The sequence below is a fragment of the Peromyscus leucopus genome, chromosome 3 (assembly GCF_004664715.2).
Source record: "Peromyscus leucopus breed LL Stock chromosome 3, UCI_PerLeu_2.1, whole genome shotgun sequence".
In the NCBI taxonomy this organism is placed as follows: domain Eukaryota; kingdom Metazoa; phylum Chordata; class Mammalia; order Rodentia; family Cricetidae; genus Peromyscus; species Peromyscus leucopus.
This window is the reverse complement of record NC_051065.1, coordinates 20,694,200-20,717,288: the sequence shown is the minus strand read 5'-3', so window position 1 is coordinate 20,717,288 and position 23,089 is coordinate 20,694,200. Positions and strand designations below refer to the sequence as shown.

The 23,089-nt window shown below is 42.3% G+C and overlaps 1 protein-coding gene across 1 annotated transcript in view; it reads left to right on the top strand.

Annotated features, from left to right (window-relative positions):
• Positions 1–6,602: 6,602 nt before the first annotated feature.
• Positions 6,603–23,089, top strand: part of Asb4 (ankyrin repeat and SOCS box containing 4) — a 42,772-nt gene continuing 26,285 nt past the window's right edge. The window contains exons 1-2 of the mRNA XM_028869825.2: positions 6,603–7,258; positions 15,174–15,473. Of these exons, the coding sequence (XP_028725658.1) occupies positions 7,060–7,258; positions 15,174–15,473 (499 nt within the window). The 5' untranslated portion in view covers positions 6,603–7,059. The remainder of the gene's footprint in view (positions 7,259–15,173; positions 15,474–23,089) is intronic.

Below are 23,089 nucleotides of genomic sequence, written 5' to 3'. Positions count from 1 at the left end.
TAATTAACATGTTTGACTAAACAAACAAATGATGTGGGTTCTGCGTTTTTAACAGAGAGTCTGTCAGGACACTGTGTTTGAGCTCCAGTCCAGCCATTCTACAGCAGGGCTATCTGTAGGTAGACAGAAGAACATATGCGACCCTGCTCCCCACCCCTCCCCCAGCCCTGCAGCTTCATTGCACGACACGCTCCCCCCGCCCCCATCTCTCTGCAAGAATGCAGATTCTACTTTATATTCAGCGGAATATGTAAAGTATTATACCAAAATGTAAAGTCAAATCGATGGATCTTTGCAAACAGCTCCTTGGGCTTCTGTGAACCCTGGGCGTTCAAGGGCGTTTTGGAATCTTGAAAAGACAGTTTAGAAGCCAGCCCGATTTCTTTGCCACATGAAAAAGAAGGGCAGTTTTCTTCCCTAACTATAGTTTGGCTTCAAACTTTTGCCAGAAGTAAAGGGAGAATGCAAAAGCTGCCTGGTGTACAATTGTGGGGTCAATGTTTTGATTGAGACAGAATTATGGCGAATTATTCCCATGAGCTGATTTTGTGAAGTGTGTGCCGGCCTGAGGGTGGAAAAACAAGCTGGTGCTGGTGTTTAAACCAGGCTGGAAGGGCAGTTGCTAGGAGACCCCGCACACAGCTGATGCCCCCACTGCCGCCTCGGACATGCTTTGTTTCAAGGACCCGGCCTTTTGCAGTCAAAGAGGACATTAAATGTAGTCTGTCAAAATTTAGGTGGAGGAAAAATTCAGGTGGACCAATGCTTGGCTATTGTTTGTGTCAATCTAGCTATTCTGACGTCCATCACCCATTAAAGATGGGTTTTGAAAGGGAAAATGTAGCATTGTGCCAGGAACCAAGAGCCCCCGGAAACGCTCAAGGGAATTAGTTACAAATGCAGTTTGAATGCTCCTATATGAAAGGCAGATGGTCTGGAAAACAGTTCCGAGAAGCAGGCAGCCTCAACTAAGTGATCGCTTCAGTGTTCCGAAGAGAGGACTGCCAGTCCACAAACAGAGAGTTCTAAGAGGAAAGGCGCACGAGCGGGACTTTAGATCCTGCCGTTTACAAAACAACCATTTCAGTCATTTGTGGGAACCGTTTAATAGACTTTTATGAGAAACACACCGGCTTCCAGTTTGTAATTTAGACCCCAGAGATGAGCCGAACTGGAGAGCTGGAGGTGTCTTAGAAGTTCTTCTAGCGCCCCCAACTGGCAGAAGGCGAAACCTGACGCAGCCAGCCGACCAGTGCGGTCTGTAAGATGCTGCCGGCTTTGTAAAATAATACCAACCTTTGCCGGTGCTCAAGATACTATATCCAGCGAGGAGGGAGTATTTTAAAGTATAGGGAAGAGGAAATTCTTGAATTTTGTGTTTTGAATAGTTGAAGTACACGAGCCAGGGACACTGTCTTGGGCCCCCACTCCCATCAGCTACCTATCTTTCTCAGGAGAGTCCTGCTGTTCTGTGAGCTGGGGACAGGGGACAATCGGCAACTCTTTTGTAGTGCCTGTCCGTGTACAAAGCCCCTGCTGTGCATTGAGTCATTTGTTTGGTACAAGTCTGGGAATTATTCTCATGAGCTGGTGTGCTCAGTCGGAGGAACTGATAAGTATTGTTACAAAGTTTAGCTGTAACTCGACCACTGCCTCCAGATCAGGGAATGTCTGTCTGTCTTCCTTTGCCACTGGCCTTCCAGACAGGCAACTGAAATTCCAAAACGGTTTGAATTTTTGGTTTTGTTTGTTTTATTTTCATATCTAATACCTGGGTATGTGGGGGAACCTCTGTACTTTATTGCTCTCTATGGAAAAGGAAAAATCCATCGCTGTTTCCAATATTGGAGAAGCTAGTGTGTACTAAGTCTGGGACATAGTAACTTTCAGGATGTTGGTCCAGGCAGCCTGGAGAGAACTGAGCTTGGGTCCAAGAGGAAAGGAAATAAAACAGTTGCCTATCAGTCATACTCTTAAACTTTACTACAAAGAGATCTCTTCGGAGAGATGGAGATCCGTGAATGAGGATGGCCCCTTTGCGTCCTCTTGTCCAGAAATTAGGGTTCAGAACCTGTTGCTTTGGCCCAGAAAGCTCTGCCCCTAAACAGCCAGCAAGACCCATTCTGACATTTCCTTTATCCTCCATCCTAGGAGAAGCCAACCACCATGTTGGGAGGATATTCAAACAGGCTCTTGGAGAGACTGTGTGCACAGAAAGCCCCCCACCAGCACTAACCTGTTGGTTAACTGACCAAGTCAGTTTGAAAGGCAATCAGCTAACCCTTGGCCTCCAAGTCTTTCATCATCTGAGGTCTCAAACATCACAGAGCCAAGAAAAGCCTTTCCATTGTGCTCTGACCCACGAGAGATTATAAATGATTACAAGGTTGCGTTAAGCCAACACATTTTGGGACTATTTGCTAGGTAGGGAAAAAAAAAAAGACCAACCTGCAATTTCTTTGCCATTTATCCGTGCAGAGTTTCATATAACTGTTGGTTCTTAGTTTTCCTGATTTCTGTGTTACAAATAACAGCAATGATTTCAATTACAGTACTAAACCATTTGCCTGTTGATACAGAAAGCTTTTGGAACCAATCTCTGCTGAAACCCATGTTACAACTGGAATTTTCCACTGTGCTTGCTGGTGTTACCTATTAATGCACATTATTAATACAGCTAAAAGTATCTCTGTACAAAGTTTTCACATGAAAAATATATGAAATAATGACAAACAAAACAATACAGTGTGTCCTGAGATTTTACACAGCCCCTTAAGTATGACAGATAAGAAGAACGGGATTACCAGGCAATCTCAGAATGCATAGCAGTGAGCCCATAGCAAGGGTATTCTGATTCATCTGCTGGAAAGTCAGAGAGGCCCAGGGGATTTTGTTATCATAGAAATTCTAGTTTCTGAAAATATGTTTTAGGAGTCTGGCTTCTTATTTCTTCCCTGTGGTTGCATTTAACAATTGTAGCCCAGTAGTGTTAAATCCATCTTTTGAAATGTCATAATAAACCAAGGAGCCGTTTGTATTCTGAAGACGACACACAGTGGATAGCTTGTGTTATACACAGGCATTGAGAAAACAAGCACCTGGGCCTTTGTTCCTGCTGCTCAGGACCCCAGAGAGTGCAAGGGGGTCTTGGGTCTACTTGTTTCTACATCACTGATGTGTCAGAAGTTCTTCCTACCATCAAGACTAGAGGATACTGCACTGTCCTAGGCATGTTTTGAACACCAATAAAAAAACACATTGTTCACAATGGAGTTTTGATTTTAGGAACCCAAGAGAGGGGTGATTCTGAAAGGCCAGACTAGATGGCGTGAAACGTGGCCACTTTACAATGTGGTCTCCTGTGACCCAAGGGATGGCTATTTGAAGCTAAGTCTAGATGATGATGGTAGGTCTCAGGTTGGTTTTTCTTTTTTTTCCCCATTAGTCACAATATTCCAAATACACTGCAATGACTTTGATTTTTCTCTGAATTTTATTCTTAATTTTTTGGATAAATCAGTCAATAATTCACTTTTAGCAGAATGGTAGAAATAACTTCCTTAATTTTATCTGTTTCTTCACAGAAACTTTGCTTTCTCCAAGTATTTCACAGAGACCCATTTACTTTTTACAGCTATGAAACTGGACTTTTAGAAAGACAAAAGTCATATAAATCGGGTAGTAACAAAATGAGGGTTTGGAGGGTGGGGGTTTGGAGGACACTGGCCTAGCATGCAAGAGATTGCACATTCGGTCCTCAGCACCTACACCAAACCGAACCAAAAAGACAGTGGCCACCCACAGTAGCAGAAGGAACAATTGAACAACTTTTTTGAGTTATTTAACCAAAGGAACTTGAAACTTCTTCTTCTTCTTCTTCTTTTTTTTTTTTTTTTTGAAAAAAGGACTGGGGCTGGTGGGTGTGGGGGAGGATGCCAAATGATAACATTTCTTCCACAAGGCAATGATAATCCCTCTATCTTTGGAGGGAGATCAATGGTCTAGTTAACCCGGAGAGAAAAAACAGAGGTTACAGAGGAATTAACAGTCTCAGATTGGACTTTGCTCGCCAGGAAGGCTGGAGTCTTGCTGGATTACGAGCAGAGATAGCAGTTGATGCAGAGGTTAATGACCCCATTCTCATCCCTGCCCACATTCCTCAGTGCGCTAGTTCTTCACGGTCCCCATATATGGTTGGGGGTGAGAGGTTGCAGGAGTGATTGTGTTTCTGGAGAAAAGCCACATAGCTTCTGAACTGGCCAAGAACTGGTTGTACGAAAGTAGCCAATGTGGCTAGCATGGACCAGGACCTCATAACTAGAGGCAAGGGACTAGAACCATGTACTCCATGACCAGCAGAGGCTATAATGTGAATAAAACCAAGTAAGAGCCCAAGTAATGGGAGATACTCTGTCACCCTGCATAGAGTTCAGGGATGAGGGTCCAGAAGACAATGGACCCATTCAGGGCTTCTTTGTTCTCCAGCTTCACCCGAGTCTGGTCATACTGGTAATTTATGGCATAGAGTCTGCTATGCTGGTTGTTAAATATTAGTGTTCTAAATATTGTTTCTGCACTTAACATTTCTTGCTGGACGTCCCTTTACAGGGAAAGTCAGAACTCTCAAAAATGTAGTTAATTGCCGGGCGGTGGTGGCGCACGCCTTTAATCCCAGCACTCGGGAGGCAGAGGCAGGCGGATCTTTGTGAGTTCGAGGCCAGCCTGGGCTACCAAGTGAGTTCCAGGAAAGGCGCAAAGCTACACAGAGAAACCCTGTCTCGAAAAACCAAAAAAAAAAAAAAAAAAAAAAAAAAATGTAGTTAATTTTTGGTATAGTGACTCCTTATCTAAAGAGATTGCTATATATTTGGGTCAGATTAAACATACTCGTTTGGAATAAAATTAAATTGCCCTTTACTTTACTGCCAATAAAATGGGGGATACCGGTGAGAGGGGATCTGATCAATTTAAATGTCACAAACTAGAGATTCTGTATGACATTTAAAAAGTTAGCAACTTTGTGGGGAAAAAAAAAATCCACTGCACAGGCAATGGAGAATCATAGGGGTGCTGGCGGCACCGTCTAAGCCATTGGCACACCAAAGTCCACCTCGGTGGAGATGTCTGTTTTTCTCATTATTCTGTTTCCATTGCCCTTGGTAAGTAATGGTCACACAGTAGGTCCTCAGTACACATTTGCTGAAGAAACGGTAAGTTCATGCAGCTCCCTCATAGAGTCTTAATGTAAGTTCAGCAAAAGCGGGAAGTCGTGGTGATGGCCCACTCAAGACTGCCCCACGGCTGAACAAACACTTCCGGTCTCTCAGTCTCCCTCTTCACTCTATGCCCCTTGCTCTCGAACTCAGCTTTGCTGCTGTCGTCACTTTAAAACACACAGCAAAAGTTGAAATCACTAAACTTTTAAAATTCAAATAAGAGTCAAAAATATGTAAAACTAATGGACAGTGTTGGAAGGTGCTGATGGAGCGAGTGTTTTGACTAAAGGAGTGTGTGATGGGCATTTCTGGTGGGCTCCGACTGTTCTGTGGTAGGTCTGGGCGTTGAATATACAAATCATTATGATTTGATAAGCTATGCGCTCAGGACTTGCTGGTTTTGTGTATTTATGTTACACATGAGTGTATCAAGTGAAAAGGTGTGTTGATCTGCAATCATGTTTATAGACTTATGAACCATTTAAAAATGTAAAAAATCCACATTGCTAATTATTCTGCAGGGATTTCTGAATCTATCCACAATATGTAAATTATGGCTAATTAGTATTCTAGTTAGCACTTGCTATAGTTCCCTAATTTTAATGATGATAAGTAAATCAATTTGAATATTTTCCTCTCCAACTTTTTCTGTTGAAAAACTAACACAGAGGAGCTGAAAAAGCAAAGCAATTAAAACTAATAGGGAACTGCACATCACTCATTATATTTTTCACTTCTTAACTTTGTCTGCATTTGATTCCTGTGTTCTGTCCATCTCTGCGCCGCTTGTCTCTTGTTCTCTCTCTTATTTATATCTCTGAACTATTTTAAAATAAAAGTTTTAGAGGTATTGGATGTAGTCAGCTCAGCAGTAAAACAGGCTGTGTGAGACCCTGGGTTTGATCTCCAGCAAAACACACACACACACACACACACACACACACACACACACACACACACTAACAAAAGAGGATGTGTTAGACAGCGTGCCAATTGATTATGCATTACATTAGTTGAGGACAAACACTTTTCTTTCACACAGTCTGAATACCTGACTCACACATTTCCAAATCAACAATCTCCCAGTAAAAAGTAATATCGAGTCTGTATTTGTGTTTGTAATTTGTCTAAACAAACACAGCTTTTCCTAATTGATTTGAGAAATAAAAATCAGAATTCAGTAAAGTTCATTCACTTGTTGCATTTACTTGTTTTATTTCTGCAAGTTCTTTTTTTCCCCTAAAATGTTGCCCCCTCCCCCCACTAGCCCACCCTGCTTTTTCAGAACATTGAAAATTTTCAAGTCTAGGTTACTGGCAAACCTTCTGTTTGTTTTTAGATGTGCATAATTAGGCTCGATTTTACAGGCTCATTTCACAAAATCATTAAAGGTTTTCAGTAGCACGTGTATCAACAACAGAAACAAATTCTCATTTTTGCTTATTATATAGTCAGAGTAAGACACTAGAGCTCCAGCCAGGCACCAGATGTTTCTGTCGAGGAGAAGACATGAAGAGCATTAAGAGCTTTTTAAATCTTACACTTTCACTTTGGTCTTATAAGAAATAATTGTGACATTTCATGCTCGGAAATGTGTCACAGGAGCTTTCCTTCATATCGACACCACGCACTGCGGAAGGGAACTGCTTACGTATCTGCAGTTTAAACGACCTGAAAACTCAGTGAGAGCCTGGGAGGATATTTTGAAGTTTGAAATGATCCCTATATAAATAGAACGGATCAGCATAACTTTGGGATAAAATTAGCCGGCAGTTTGTGGACTCTCCAGCCTTGCCTGTGTGCTGGGTGCTGCTCTCCTGATAAATCACTGCTCGGCTTCCACATGGCGCAGAGGATGGACGGCATCATTGCCCCTATCAGCAAAGCTGGAACTGCCAAGTTAGTTAAGAAAAATTTCCTGGATGCTCTAAGGTCAAATGACTTCGAAAAACTGAAGGATATTTTAACCCAGAGGCAAATAGATGTGGACACAGTGTTTGAAGTTGAAGATGAGAACATGGTTTTGGCATCTTACAAACAAGGTAAAAATTGTAGAGGTGTAATTATGAAATTGTTATAAAATGAATTTTTGGGTCAGTAGGTCAGTTTTTGTCTTCAAAGCAGTTTTCTTATTGTTAGTGTCTGTTTAGAAATTATTTCTAATTTTTATCTTTCCTTCCTTTTAAAACTAGGATGCATTTGGGCTGGTTTATATATTATGCACATCTTTCTGTACGTATATTTCTGTTTACTGCTCTTTCCCGGTCTTGTGCCTGCAATTTGGGACCCTGGGTATTTGCATTTGTCATGCACAGTGTGTTTAGGACTTCTCTTGCGACTGTGGTGGCATAGGATAAAGAAAATGTCCCTGACTCTGGTCAGACTGCTGAGATGTACTTGTGGCAGGGTGGCTGCTGAGGGTCAGGCTGCTGAGTCTGGGCTAACAGCTACTTACAGATATATCATCTCTATGTCCGTGGGGATGAAAAAGGGGGCTTTCTTCTCCACTTACAGAGCTAATGAATGGAGAAAGCTGTGCCACAGGCACCTTCATGGTCTGTATCATTTTAATGGGTTTCAGTGCAGGAATAAAGCTGAAGTCGAAATACCACAAAGTTAACTTTTATTTTTCCTTTCTGCTGGGCTGTGATAATAGATCAAAAATACTTTGAAGGGTTTAATTCAGAATCTCTGCTTTGTACAAAAAAAATCAGGAAAACAGAAGTTAGAACAGAAAATTTTTTATTAAGGTCCCCTTCCCCTAGAACTCCTGCTTAATAAATCAGAAATAGATTAGCACACTCATCCTGATCTCTCAAATCAACTAGTTAATGGGAAACCTTAAGTAGTTAGGCTGTCTGGTGAGTATACTGCAAAGAAATACTCTGTTCACCCTCATTTCTGTCTAAAGAAACCAGGTGGGAAAGGATAGTTGTTTATGCTCATATATAAACCCGTTTTCTATCCATTCAAAACCCTTAGCGTCAGCAATTTCCTGATACAAATGCTAATAGCATCTATTTCTAGCTAATTTTCTGCAATTCTGGAGGAAGCATAAAATCATTGAGGACAGTGGCTGCAACTTTTATTTGTGCTTTATAATAAATTGTCATTGCTGTTTTGTCTGAAAAATGAAGGCATACAATTTTTTTTTTTACAAAGTTGAAGGGATTCTGTTGAAGGAAAAAATTATATGCTGCATAATCAGATGGCTTGTACCTTGTGACTTTATTTAATGATTCTATCTGGATGCTAAATGGATTTTATGGTGATGAAAACAACAACAACAACAACAACAACAACAACAACAACAAAACCCTTCTATGTGTGCCACATGAAAGAGGACAAAGGTTCAAGCCAGAGGGTAAACTACTTGACACTAAGTTGCAAAGACCACCTTTTCTCATTTCCAGAGCAGGCAAACTCTTCAGGCAGCACAAGGGCTCAGAAGTTCTCATAAAGAGAACTTGAAGGTGTGTGCTTTTGGTAAACATTTCTCCTGGTGTCATAGCCCCCAAATGAGAAGAAACTCTGTTTTAGTTGTCAGAACAAGCTAATTCCTGTGGTCCTCATGGAGCTAACTTTTTATTTACGCTGATGACTGTTTTTCTAGCATTCAGGCTATGGAATGTGGCTTTCAGTCAGGGGCAGAAATTTAAACTGTCCCCCCAAAGAAAGGAAAGAGTCCCAAACGTAGGTAGGTGTCTGTCTGGAAATAACAGGACTTGGGGTTTGTATCTTCAGGGCTGTCCAAGAAAGCAGTGCATGTGCACACACAGTGTGTACAGAACTAACTTTCCTCTGTTTTCCATGAATATGTCAGACTCTGCCTCCAGTCATAGCCTAGAGTAAAATTCTCACTTTCTCAAAAGTTACTTGAAACTTGTTTTATGTGCCTCCAGGCTTAATGCCAGCCCTTTCTCTGTTAAGGTAGGCGTGGAAGCAGTAAGTAGAACCCCAGCTCCTGGCCAAGTAAAATAGATCTAAGTGGTGATATCAATGTCTTACCTCACAAAGGAATTCTCAGAACAGTGTGGGACTGAGCCGTTGCAACTGGGTAGTTAATTAGTCAGTCAGTTCCTTCTGGGGTTTGTCTAAAGGACTGGGAGCCACCTCTGTGTGGCTTTGAAGGACGTGTGGCTGGGTTACAGTTTCTGATACTTTTTTTTTTTCTCATTAAGTAAAAGCAGACTTTGGGGATGTTGAAAGGCTACATGTTACTCTTTGATTTTTTTTTTAAGTACACGGCAAGGCTGTACTCCTAAAAGTGAACGAGAAAAGTCCACAAGACACCCCTGTGCAGTTTGATTCACTTTTATAAAAGAAGAGGAGACACTCCATCGCTCCTGTCCACTCTCGGAAAGGGAACATAGTTGTTTACTCTTAAGGAGTGGGTAATACCTGCTTAGGTATTATTCACATAATAAATGAAGCAAAGTGTAATATGGGCAACAGATATGGCCACCTCAAAACTTTCTTACACAGCTGAAAATATGGTTCTGTATTCAACAGTCTATTATCCACAGGGGGTTAGCTGGTCTGCAGTCAACATTCAGGTGATCTTAGTTTCCTTTAAAACACACTACGTCTTTTTCCACAGAATTTCAAAAAGTGGTTGAATTTGTTACTAAATATAGCATGTCTCATCAAACGTCAAGATCAGTGTGGGAGTGCTGGACTCAGAACTCAGAACTCCACTGGCAAAGAAATTGACTTAGAATGTAAATATCCCCTGACTCTAATCTAAAATGTATTAAGTGCACCAGTGATTAAAAGATGACCCCCCTAAAAGATTGTGCATTTTATGAGGAGTGGAGAGTGAGGTATTGGGTCAGAGGGTTCTTTTTTCTCGCTGTTCTGGGTCTTTCTCCTCGACAAACTTTCACCAATGAAGGCCACACTTGAAGCAGCCTCCGTAGGAATTCTCAGTCTGTGCCGGGAGTTTATCGCACTTAACATTTGTTCTTAAAGTTAGATACCACTCTCTCCCCACACCCTGCCATTCTTAGCTTTATCATGAAATCTTCAGATAAATTCCCGGTTTGTTCTTTCAAAAAGCCCCTTCTCTCACTTTGTAAAACTAACAATCAGAATGTGTTGGCCGGCATTAGAGACAATTCCCAGGGAACGACCCGCAGAGATGGGTGGTTTGAAAAGCGTAGAAAAACAAGCAAAATATCATCTTCTAGACAATCATTTTACTTTTAAGCATTTATTTACTGCGTGCAAGCACACCACAACATATTGTGGCGATCAGAAGACACTTTGTGGTTCTCTCCTTCCACCATGTGAGTCACGAGGTTCAAACTCAGATTCTCAAGTTTGGCAGCAAGCACCAGCTCAGCCATCTCGACGGCCCCAGATTATCTTTTTAAAAAACAACGACACAAAGAAATCATGAATACCCAAGTGAATTTTTAACTACTGGATGCGACTAACAGTTGAATAGTTAAGGGATCTCATGACATAGTTTGTTCTGAGATAAGTAGAAACTATTTAGGGTAAAGTGAAATGAGGGAGAAATCTCTAAGGCTCTCTCTCCACCACTCTGGCCCCACTGTTAGCTTATGTACTGGAACTGTGGACGGATGTCTTCAAGGCTGTCTTTAAAGCTTTTCCTAGCTATATACTTTGATTCTTCTGCAGTTGTATGTTTTGGCTCCCTAATGAGACAGGCAGAATATCAAACCTATGTCTCTGGTATGAAGCTCCCTAGCCAGCAAGGTTAATGAACACCCTTTATTAATCAGTGTAATATACTTTCAGTACTTTGTTTATGGCCCACAGCCTCTTCTGGTCCCTTGCATGGTAGTCGTATTTTTAATTAAAATAACCAACGAATTCGTTTCCACTTGAAAGTTTCTGGCAGGTACTCTATCTACTTTCTTAAGTAGCAGTTGATGTCCAAAGTTATCAAGGGAGCTTTTTGTTCTTAATAAATAATCTCTTTCTCACCTATTTTTCTCTTGTTTTTAGGAAGTTACTTTCCTCTTACTGGCCCAGGGGACTTCCTTCTTCCTAGGTGCTTGAAAAGTTTCTCTTTTTAAAACTTTGTATTTCAAGCTTGCTTTCCTCTCCTGTTCTCTAGGAAGCCTCTGAGAATTATCCTGAGAATATTAGTTATTAAACTAGTAGCCTAGAATCGCGCTTGTGCCTATAATCTTCCATGGCTGTGTAAATACCTGGACACGGTCAGAGTAAATGTCTGCTAATCCAGCTGCAACAGCGTGTGCAAGCTTTGGTGGCAGCCAGAGGCTTCTCCAGCCTGGGGCTGGTTTTCCTTGGATACCATTAGCACTGATAACTGTTGCGGAGCCTGGGCTTAGCTTTAGTTTAACCAGAGATGCGTGTCCTCTCCAAGCGCTGGAGCCAAACCAATGCTCTTTTTCAAAAGTGGGCTGTAAGCATTCCATCCTCACCAAGTTTCTTGGGTGAGGGGACTTTCTGCCTAGCCTTGCAGACCTACGATTTCAGTTTCAGGTTTAAGTGAAACTTTCAGAAGTGTGCACAAGAGGGTTAGTTGTGCAAAGTTTTTGTAAGGGTGAAACTTCTAAAACTTTTTTACAATTTTTAACTGTGTCGGGCCGAACTGCAGATTGGAGGCAGCTTTGACAAATTTGGGTGGGTGGAGATTGGAGTTTGAGAGTTAAAAAATGTTTTTTGTTACTTTTAAAGTTGTTTCTTCCTTACAGGTATGTATGATATGCTAAACATAGTTCCCTCTGTCCCACCCTGTTCTCTCTGTCTTCCTTTCCCCCTTTTTTTCTCTTCTCATTAATCTCTTTTGTTCCCCTGAACAATTTCATTTCTACTTCATTGAGTCTGTACTAAATATAGAACATATATTTATGTGTATCATAACTATATATACTATATGACATCTAGGTAGCACAAATGAGAGAGAAAAGTATTACCTTTCTGAGACCGTCTTACTGTGATAATTTCCAGGCAGATCTGTTTTCTGCAAACAATATAACTTTATTCCCTTTTATGGCTGAAGGAAAGCTCCATGGTGTCTACAAAAAAAAAAAAATCCCATTTTCCTTACCTATTCCCCTGCTTTTGGCACAAGTCAGCATATCACAGAGACACTTGCCATATTTATCACATCACCATGTGCTACACCTGAGTTGTGGAGCCAATGTGGGTGTCTAGTGGCAATCTTAGTGAGCTTGGCCTCTCCACTAGAGGTTCTATGGGTGTGTCCCACTATTTTGTTTTTACCCACACTAAGTATGCTTCACAGAGGCTCTGCCAGGACTCTGAGCCCCCTGTGCACAGATAACACGTGATGCACTGAAGATGAACGGCGTAAGCAGATTACATGTCACGGTGTGAGGAAGCAGCTATGACAGTGGATGCCACAGATCCCTGTGTGCATGGCTTGCACTCGGGGTCCAGAGTGGGGTTTATGTGTAGGGAACAGCCTTGCTCCTGTCTCAGCCTCTGTTCCGTTGAACCCTTTGCTGAAGCCAAGCTTTCCTGAACAGGTACTCATGTCTGCAGCTTGCACACATGGGAATCTGAGCGGCTTTCCCCAGAAGGAGGCAGTACCTTCTTCCCCAGTGGACTCTGTCCTCCTCTTCCTCTCCAGCCTTCCCCTTGTGCAGCCTGAGCACACAGTTCAGTGGCAGCTGACCTCTGCAGAAGTGCACAGAGCAGTGCCTTCCAAAGGTAAACACGAAGAGAAAATCACATCGTAGGTTTGGATGCCTTGGGAAGAGTGGGCTGTAAGAGAAAAGGCTAGTGTACACAGTAAATTCACTTGCTTCTAGCATGCTGTGACTATTGGTAGTTGTAGGTGTGCGCACACACAGGCACACATGCACGAGCAAATTCTGGTCTTTTGACATATCAACATTAACAACAGCACACGAATTGGCACACCCCATCTTTGGTTTTGGAAGCTCACATGACCTCAGATCTGGTGCTCCATGAGGATAAGTGAACTTATTTCCATCCTTGCTGGAGAACCTGTGCTCCAGCTTGGTTTTAAGGGTGGACTCCTTGCTAAGGCCTGTCTTTCCTGTCTTTCCTCGGCTCAGTGCAGCTTGCTTTCCTGTTTTGCTGCAGGCTGAGTTATCCAGACTCTCCCCACCCCATCTCCAACTCTACCAGCAAAGTTCTAAAGTACAGATTAAAGGCAGACATAAGCATAGCCTGAGCCTACAGTCATCTGTCCCCATGGTCAGCCCTCTCAGGGCAGCGGATAAGGTGCTTTCCTGTCCCCCAAATACACAGATGCCATGTAGAAGAAGTGGATTTTTAGAAACAGTTCCACTTTAGGCTTGGTGAAATTCCAGGATCCGGTGGTCTGTGAGCCTAATTTCACAGTGGACAGTTATGATTATAAGAGACATAGATGGGACTGACTGTTCAAAAGCCAAGGATGACTGACTGGTCCATATAATAGATGGGCAAGGAAGATTCTATTGGGGCTGCTAGGAATTTAGGAATAAAGAACACCATAAACAAACAAATGCATTGCCATGCCAGCAATGTGGCATGTTTACAGATGCATTCAGGAGCATCTCTCCCTCCCACCCACCCCCACTCTTTTTGATCTGTATCACAGGCTTAGAGCGAAACCTATACCATTTCCACAAAGACAAATACAGATGGAAACCCCATGTGGCAGATATACCCAGTCCATGAGATTGAACTGAAGCCGGCGATTTGTGGCTCTAGCAGGCTGAGAAAGTGGCCGTCTTCTCGTCTGGAAAATGAGAAGATTGGGCTGGATGGTCTTCCCATCCTGTGTTTCTTTGATTTTACATCAGAATGGTGTTTTCTTAATCAGCTCTCTGCTGTTTCTTCCAGGATCATTTTTTTTTTCTATCCTATGCGGGAGCAGGCATGACTTTCCAACCAGCTGCATCATGATGGTATCTTTGCTACCAGAGAGCAGGCACAGGACACCCTGGCTTTCAGGCTCAGAACCAGCTCCTTTCTGAGCAGTTAGAGAAACTGCCATTGCAAGTTGCTTGCGGAGGAATAACGAGTATTTGGGATGATCTGAGTGTGATAGAGCATGCCTGTGGTCCCACTGCTAGGAAAGCAGAGGTAGGAGGGTTGCTGTGAGTTCAAGACCCATCTGGGCTACACAGTGAGACCCTCTTTCAAAAAGCTGGACAAGAAGAAAGGAGGAAGAACAATTTTAAGTAGTGAGAATAGTCTGTCTAAGATCTTAGATCCTGGGACTGTTCTCTTGACTAAGTTGTACCTAATCTGGACAGAGTTATGTGTGTGACACATACATTCAAGTTCCTTGTTTGTTTTTGGCTGCTAGGAATTTCAGACAACCTTACAATGCTGTTCTAGTGTGAGCACCAAATTTTTATTTTGTGAACCTCCCTTACTTATCATTTCCCCCTTTGCCATTATTTTGTAGATCATTAAAGGAATCTTGGATAAAAATGTGTGATTTGCCCCATGGTTTTCTTTAGAAAGAGATACCGGATAAACCAACAGGCAGGTAAAATATTGGTGTGAGAAATAAAAAAAAAAAATCCAATCAAATCACACATTGACAACTGTACATACAGGGATGAAGAATGGACATGATTAAAATTTATAAGCTTTGGAATGATTCAAACAAACTTAAAATGACTTGAAATAAAAAAAGTTCTTAGAATGCATTCATGTAGCATAGACTGTAAAATAAAGTGCAATCATGCACACTGCAGTTGTGAGCTAATGTGCTTTTGAGATCTAGGAAGCCTAAGTAAAGGGACAGGGGACTAGGAGCAGTAGAGAGGGCAAGAGCTGGAGCAAGCCTGATCCACAGCAGTCCTCAGAACAAGGCACTGAGCATCTGGTCAGTTGCCAGGGGCAAACTCCTGGTCTATCTTCCCTTCTATTTTATAGATGTGACCAAAATAAAACACCTTGTTAAAATCCCCACAGGACAGGGAGAGACACTGGGCCAAAGGTAAACTTCCTTCCTTTCCTTCTCAGGCTACTGGCTGCCCAGTTATAAGCTGAAGTCTTCTTGGGCAACTGGCCTGCATCTCTCAGTCTTGCTGGGTCATGTAGAGTGCCTGATGGTCCTGCTGGATCACAATGCCACCATCAACTGCCGGCCCAATGGGAAGACCCCTCTGCACGTGGCTTGTGAAATGGCCAACCTCGAGTGCGTGAAGGTTCTCTGTGACCGCGGGGCGAAGCTCAACTGCTACTCCCTGAGTGGACATACTGCTTTGCACTTCTGCACGACACCAAACTCCATCCTCTGTGCCAAGCAACTGGTGTCTCGAGGTAAGACTTACCGGGTGGCTGACATGTGTTCATACACACATGGTTTGTTATGTGTGTTCATACGCACATGGTTTGTTATGTGTGTTCATACGCACATGGTTTGTTATGTGTGTTCATACACACATGGTTTGTTATGTGTGTTCATACGCACATGGTTTGTTATGCGTGTTCATACGCACATGGTTTGTTATGCGTGTTCATACACACATGATTTGGGGCGTCTCTTCTTGCCTCAGGCAAAGTGATGGCACATTCAGCCTGATTCAGGTCTGAAATCATCATAGACATGATTATTTACATTTTTGTTGGTTTTATAGTATGTGTGTATTGCCCACTGAGGTCATCCAGTGATTATCACACTGAATCTTAATTTTTAAGTGCAAGAAGTATATTGATTTTCAGTTATGTTGATGTGTGGTATTTAGCCCTTATGCATCAAGTATTGTGATGACAAAGAGAAAACTGTTTCTGCTCTAACTTATATGTATGTATAGATGTATACATGAATATACATATATGCATATATATTTCAGTAGCAGAGGATATAATAGTAACAAAATAATTTTTAATTATAAAATAGGGAAGTGCTATCCAGGGGAAAACACTATGTTAGGAGTGAACTATTATAAAATGTTAAAGACTTCTCTGGGTCAAGCAGTTGTTGTTTGCCAGATAGAATCCCGTGTGGATATGCAATGCACTTTGCACATTCCTCAGTCAAGGGCCTATCAACTTTGGAGAACCATGGATGTAAGTACTTGCATGTAGACTCCTATAGCTGAACATACTTGATTTCCTTGTAATTAATATCTAGGGGTGAGAAGATGGGATGGATGGTTGATTTATAAGAAGTGATACCCTGTTTCCCAAAGTGGCTGGACCATTTTCTATTTCCACCAGCAATGTGTGCAAACTCCAATTGCTTGCTATTCTTGCCAAAATCGATGAAGTAAGATGTAGCAAAACGTTTAGCTCTCTGATAAATATGTAACACCGTCTCGTGGTTTTAGACTGAATTTCCTTAAGAATGATGTGAGTGTTGTTATGTTTACTTGACAGATTACTATTCACTTGGAGAAATATCTGTTTATATCTTTTGCTCCTTTTTTAATGAATGAACTGTTTGCGGCTTGGTTATTCTGGATACAAGTCCTTTATCAGATCCACAGTTTGCACATAATCCCATCATGTGTTTCCCTTTTTTATTTTCCTGTTCTCTCTCTCTCTCTCTCTCTCTCTCTCTCTCTCTCTCTCTCTCTCTCTCTCTCTCTCTCTCTCTCCATGACAAGGGCTCCCAAACTATCTAACTAAATCAGTCCTGGAATTTAAGAGTTCTAGCACTTGGGAGACTGAGACAGGAGGATGACCTGTTTTCAGGCCAGGTTAGGCTGTAAAATCAATGAGAAATTATCTGAAAAAAAAAACACAAGAAGCAATAGCATAAAAAAAGAAGGAGTCTAATCCATGATAAATGCTAACATTCAAATAGCCTAAGTGTGAGGAGGAGCCAGTGAAGGGGAGCGGGATGGACTGGCAGAGAAGTGGGAGGGCTGAGCCTGCTTGCGGGGAAAACAGGACTAAGAAAGAGGTGAATTTGCTGAGAAACAGGGACGAGCCACCTACAAGGAAAGCTACCAAGGTTAAATGAGATATTCCTTAAAGCAGATTAACATTGATAAAATAAAACAACAAAACTAAACCAAACAGAAACTAGTTTGACGAAATGGTGTGGAAGATAGATTAGGGTGGGCAGGGTGTAAATGAGTTTTTGGGGGTGAATATGCTGGTGACTGTTGAGGGAAATTTGCCTGGAAAACTCAGTGCAAGCATAGTCTGATTGTGATGACTGGGCTGGGGGAGGCCTCAGGAGGGTACTGTCTGCAGCTTGCATACAGGACTGCAGGGATGCCAAAGGAAAACTGCTGAGGATGGGTACTTTGGGGTTACTTTAGCAAGCTTTCAAGGATCCAGTTTTCTAAAGCTGGGATAGGATGAAATCTGGAGATGGAGATGATGAGACACATCTCCATTTTTAACAAGTATGCCATAAAAGATGCTTTCCAAGATGGTAAGACGAGGCCATTCAAAATACAATGAGTTCCCCTCAACAATGCTGTCCAAAGTCATCAGCAAAGATGAGGGAGAGCAGGAAAGGTAGACATTTCCATGAGCGTGGGGAGGAATGCAAGAAAAATTTACTCAAGAAGTGTAGTAAGACGACTGAGGTCCTAGAAAGCGCTTCTCAAACCATGGAAATGAAGGGGGGCCATCAGCCTGGCTGCTGCTTCCTGAGGAGGGAGGGGGAGGGGAGGAAGAGAAAGAATGAGAGAGGGCAGGCAAGTGAAAGGCTGGGAGTGGAGGGAGAGAGGGAAAGAAAGACAGAAAGACACACACAGAGACAGAAAGAGAGAAAGAGACAGAAAGAGAGACAGTGGCAGAGAAACAGAGAGAGAGAGAGAGAGAGAGAGAGAGAGAGAGAGAGAGAGAGAGAGAGAGAGAGAGAGAGAGAGAGAGGAGAGGAGAGCTGGGGGTGCGCGGGGTGGGGGGTAGGGGGTGGGGGTTGGTGGATGGGTCAGCTTTCCAGCTCCCTCAGATCCTATGCTCTGGCACCGGTCCACATTTTATATTTACTTCCTCACTCATTTTAGACTGAGTTTTAAATTTGTCTCATTTTTTATATTAGTTTAAACTTTAGATTCTGTATCATAAGAAATTATAGATCTTTATTCTGTTAGCAAGAGCGGTAGGAACACGAAAGCTGTGATCTGTCTGCACTCACTCATTTCCTATCTTTAACTTTTAGAATTTCATACACGCATAGGATAAAATATAATGATGCCCACCATCGATTTTCTCCTTCTAAATCCCCCCAATTACCCTTTATAAATTCCCTTTCCCACTTCATGTCCCTTTTCCCTTCTTTTTAACGTAATTCACCGAGTCTAATTAGTGCTTCCGTATAAGCGTGGTTGTGGGGCCATCTACCGGAGCCTGGCTGCCTAGCAGCTGCTGCATCTCCACCGGATGATGCTCCTCCTGCGGCTGTCAGCCGGGGAGAGCCCACAGCTGGGGTCGAGGCTCATCTCACACACTGGGGGGAATCTTGACAACCCACATCAGCTTTAACTCGGGACTCTGCTTCTGGGATGAGGCATTAATTTTGGACAGGCAGGCTTGTGATCTAGGGCTCCTATTTTTTCACAGCCTCAGATTCATGCTTTAGTAATCCCCTCCAAACAAGGCTATTCAGAGAGAACAGAAAAGGCAATATGAACACGTATAGCACGAGCTTAGGACTGGGCTTGGTCACATCCTGCAGGTCTTCAGAACAATGTAGCTGCCACACATCCACTTAATACTTTTGTGTTAGCAGTTTCGATTGAGTAAGGAAATAACTTAAAACACATACAATTTGCAAACTGTATGCTGAAACTTCCAAGATATATCTGATTTATTTTCACCACCATAGAAGCATGTATATTACTAAAATTTTAAAAATACTTGTCTACTTAACAGAATATTTTGTTATGCTGTCTGCATCCCAAGCACACATTAAACTGTGTCCAAGAGTGTTTGTTTATATGGACAGGTTTTATTGTTTTATTTATTTATCTATTCATATAGGGTCTCACATGATAGTTCTGCCTGGCGTGCGCGCGCGCGCGCACACGCGTATGCCATATTGTTTTCGTGTAGAGGTCAGAGAGCATCATGTGGGTTCATCATGTACCTATTGAACCATCTCTCTGGCCCTTAAGTAATTTTTTTAAGGCGCATCTATAAGTTAAGACCCTTGGTTTTGTGACTTTTTTTTTTTAAAGATAGGGTCTTGTGTAGCTCAGGCTGTCCTCTGACTTAGTATGGAACCCAGGATGACCCTGAACCTTTGTTTCCCCTGCTTCTACCACGTGTGGGTTTATGCAGTTCTGGGCCTCACGCAACCATTTTTCCACCTGAGCTCTAGCTCTCTCTACCTGTTTTGAAGTATGACACTTGGCAAATAGGAATCCATAGAAAAACAAAATTGCAAATGAAATAATTGGGGAAGTTTTGTTTTTCGTCTTTTGGTTTTTGCTTGTTTGTTTTGTTTTCCATTTCTTCGGATAAAGGAAAAGTAGGTAAGTGCTGTGGGCCAGTCCTCCAGTCTGCAGACTTTAGAAGACCCCGAGGAATGAACTCATGTGCCTCCCTGGGCATCTTTCTGTCCTCAGCCCATGGGGCAGCACTTGTAAAACAATCCTTGGTGGTAGTGCAGCTCCAGGAGCCCTGAATACATGGCTGCGCGCTCCACCAGGGAATTAGCACAAACTGTCATGTTGACAGCTAATGAAAGGAAGCCTCTGGTCAGTTTCACACCCTGGTCTCCAGGGGATTTGGTGGATGGTTGAATCCTGTTTTTCTGTGATTATGCTGCAGGCATTTGGGGGAAGAAGTCACATACATTTCTTCAGGAGTGGACAGAGGGAATGGAGACAGTACATTCACATCGGCTAGGAAAATAAGCCAGGCTATAAGGAAACTCAGGACCAGAGCAGTCCATTAGAGGAAGGACTAGTACCATGGCAACTGAAAACCGATGTAATTTCATTTGCTATTTAATGGGCTCTTTGTGGGAAAGTGCTCTTTGTGGAAAAGGCTAATTGAGTCCAAAAAAATTGCATGCAATTTTCTCTTAAAGGATTTTGTCCCGTTTTTTCACTGTTGCGGAGCCGGCTTTGTCCCATGCTGGATTTTGCCTGCTATTTTTCTGTTTGCCTTTCTACTTAATGCCGCCATCTTCTGGCCTTTGTTTCCTTTGGTGTTAGTACAATGGCATTCATCAGTTGAGAGGGCTTATTTACCTCAGCAAAAATGTCTGTTCTTTGCTTCCTGCATTTCCCTATGAATAAAGAGAGTCGGGTCAGGTTTGGCTGGCTCCTAAGCAGTACATTATTTCTATCTATCCCCTTTCCTAAGAGGAAAATGAACACTGCTTGCTTTGCACCACATGAAGCAAATCCCGACAGTAGGAGGAAAATTTGTTACCTGAGGAAAGCTATAAAAATTCAAATGGCTTCTAACAGGATGTAGTGTATGGCAATGTAAAGAAGACCCTGCCTTTAAAAAGACCACCCTCTGCTCCCGGGTGCCACACAAACACAAGTCACCTACTTAGGAGAGTCCCCCATCAGTGATACACAGCCTAGAAGGGCTTCATTTTAATAAGGAAACAGGCACACACCCGCTGGCCAGGCCAGGCGTCTCTCTCCCCACCTCACGGCTGTGCTGGGCTGCGCACAGCCTCCCATTGCCTGTGCTGTGCACTGTGGCAGCACAAATCTGCCCCCTCCCCCCCCATTCACTTGCAGGCCACCCCAAAGATGCCACTTCTGCTGTATTGTAAGCATACCTAGGCAATGTGAATTTCATTTTTTTTCTTTAAGTTGCCATTATATGTTAAAATTATTTTAAAGGAAATTATAAATCACCATTAAAAAAAAATTTAAAGAAACACAAAAGGGAAAAAAATCTCTCAGTGCACAGAGAGGAGCAGAAACAGTAAGCGATAGGCAATGACATCCGTGGCTGCTGCCTGCTCAGAGCTCTTGCTCTGTCAGAGGGCAGAGTATCTCCAAATTGCCTTGTCTGCGGAAGGCTGTCTTCTTTCACCTTGTCTCCTGGGCTGAGTGAGAGAACTGAAATAAGTTGGTGGGCCCTGTCTCCTACCCAGCAGACAGCAGTTTCTCCAGCCCCACTCTATCCCTCGTGGGGAGTCACCCCACGCTGTGTAGAACACAGCCTTCGGCAGAGGGTGGAAAGTCGATGGTCCCTCAGTGGCGGAACTTACAAAGCATCCTTTTTTGAACGAAGGCTACTTTTTCCACATCTTCAGCTCTGTCCTGGGAGGAGTGGGGGTCTCAGCATAAAGAGAAAAGAAGAATAAATAATGTATAAGGAACAAAAAGGAGAAAAACTGCCATTTATTTCACACAATTAGGTTTGTCTACATTAAAAAAACAACTTGAGGAAATCTACCATCAAATGGTTAGAATTAATAATTGAGTTTAGCAGTTATCTTACATTTCCAATCATTCTACTAACAGACCAATCAGATTTCTATATACTAGAAATAAGAAACTGCAGTAGTAGGAGAAGATAATTTATAACATCACACGAAATTAAAGAAATCCAGAAGATGTATGTAATAAAGGAGATGGGAGAGCCCAAGCTATCTGAAAAGTATGAAGATATTAAACTCAAGGTCCATTATGAAAAATGCAATACCTGATTTTTTTTTTTCCTTAGAGGTAGCTGCTTTTACTTCTCTTGTTTGATTAGTCTAGTGTTTATATATTGCCAGATAACTACCATTTATTTACATATGAAAACAGAAAAGATGTGACAATGTAAGTTTTGTGGCAATCAGAACTATAGTGGTATGACGAGGCTGTGTCTTTTTTCTCTTTTGGAGACACCTGTCTGCATTAGGCCCTTTCCTGTTTCCAGGTTACCAAGGTAGTTGCAATAACCACGAAGCTTGCTACTAACTAGGATAAAAATGTCTCTTAAAAAATCCTTATTTAGTCTTTTTTTGCTTAGATTTCTATGTACTCACTGATATCCTAAGCCCATTTTTGCTCTAAGTTTCATTTTTACAAAGATACTTAACTTCAGTGAGTATTTTAATCAACTTCATTTCCCGGGGGAAAAAGTTTCTTCCAGATCCTCTAGTCTTGTTCCTGTCTGGTCTGGGAACTGCTGTCATCCTGGAGACCTTTCCTTCATCCTGACCTCCCTGTTCTCTTCAGGTCAGAGTTCCCCTCCCCAAATCACACCTTTTAAAAATCTTTGTTGGTTGCTTTTTGAGCTGACCATATCCTTAATGAGAATTCTGAGAAATCATGCTGGAGATGCTAAATACCACTCAGGGCAATTGCTTATCCTTGATGGACAGAGAAGCCCAGGTTCATAATTACTTCCTTCTAGCAGAATAATAGCATTCCTCCATGGCCTCTGTGTTTCAAGAGGTAGCTGGAAAATCTGAAGCCAGTTTATTTTTCAGCCTTTGCTTGTGACCTTCGATATTCTTTCCTGCAGAGTGTAGGGTTTGGAATTCCACAAGGGTCTGCCTGGATGCATCTCTTTTCATCTACTTTCCTGGGTCCTTCCAACCCCCACAATACTTCTCTGTCAATTCTGGGAAATGTTCCTGAATGTTTTTTCTGCATGACTTCTTTCCTGCTTTTATATATCCTCTTCTGCAAATTGCTCGCGTTTGACGATTAGTCCCCCGCCCTGCTCCCGTGGATGCTTTCCTATCCTGTACCACTGGGCTTGCTTTCTGAAAGGCTTGCTCCAGACTGTCCGGGTTGTCTGAGAACCTCTGGCTGTCTCCTTGCATCTAAGATGGAGTGACTGAAATCCAAGTGAAGTTTGTTAATTATTAGCTTCACCCACTCTGGGGGAATTTGGCTAGATTAATCATTTGAGAATTTTTTTTCCTGGCTATATTCCCTAAAGAAAAAAAATATAACTGGCTTCTTCCTAGAGGTTTAATGCCAAATTGCCAGTATACTAGGTGGTGAGTCTCAGGTAGTGCAAATGTAGTAAATACACCTACACTCCGGGATATTACC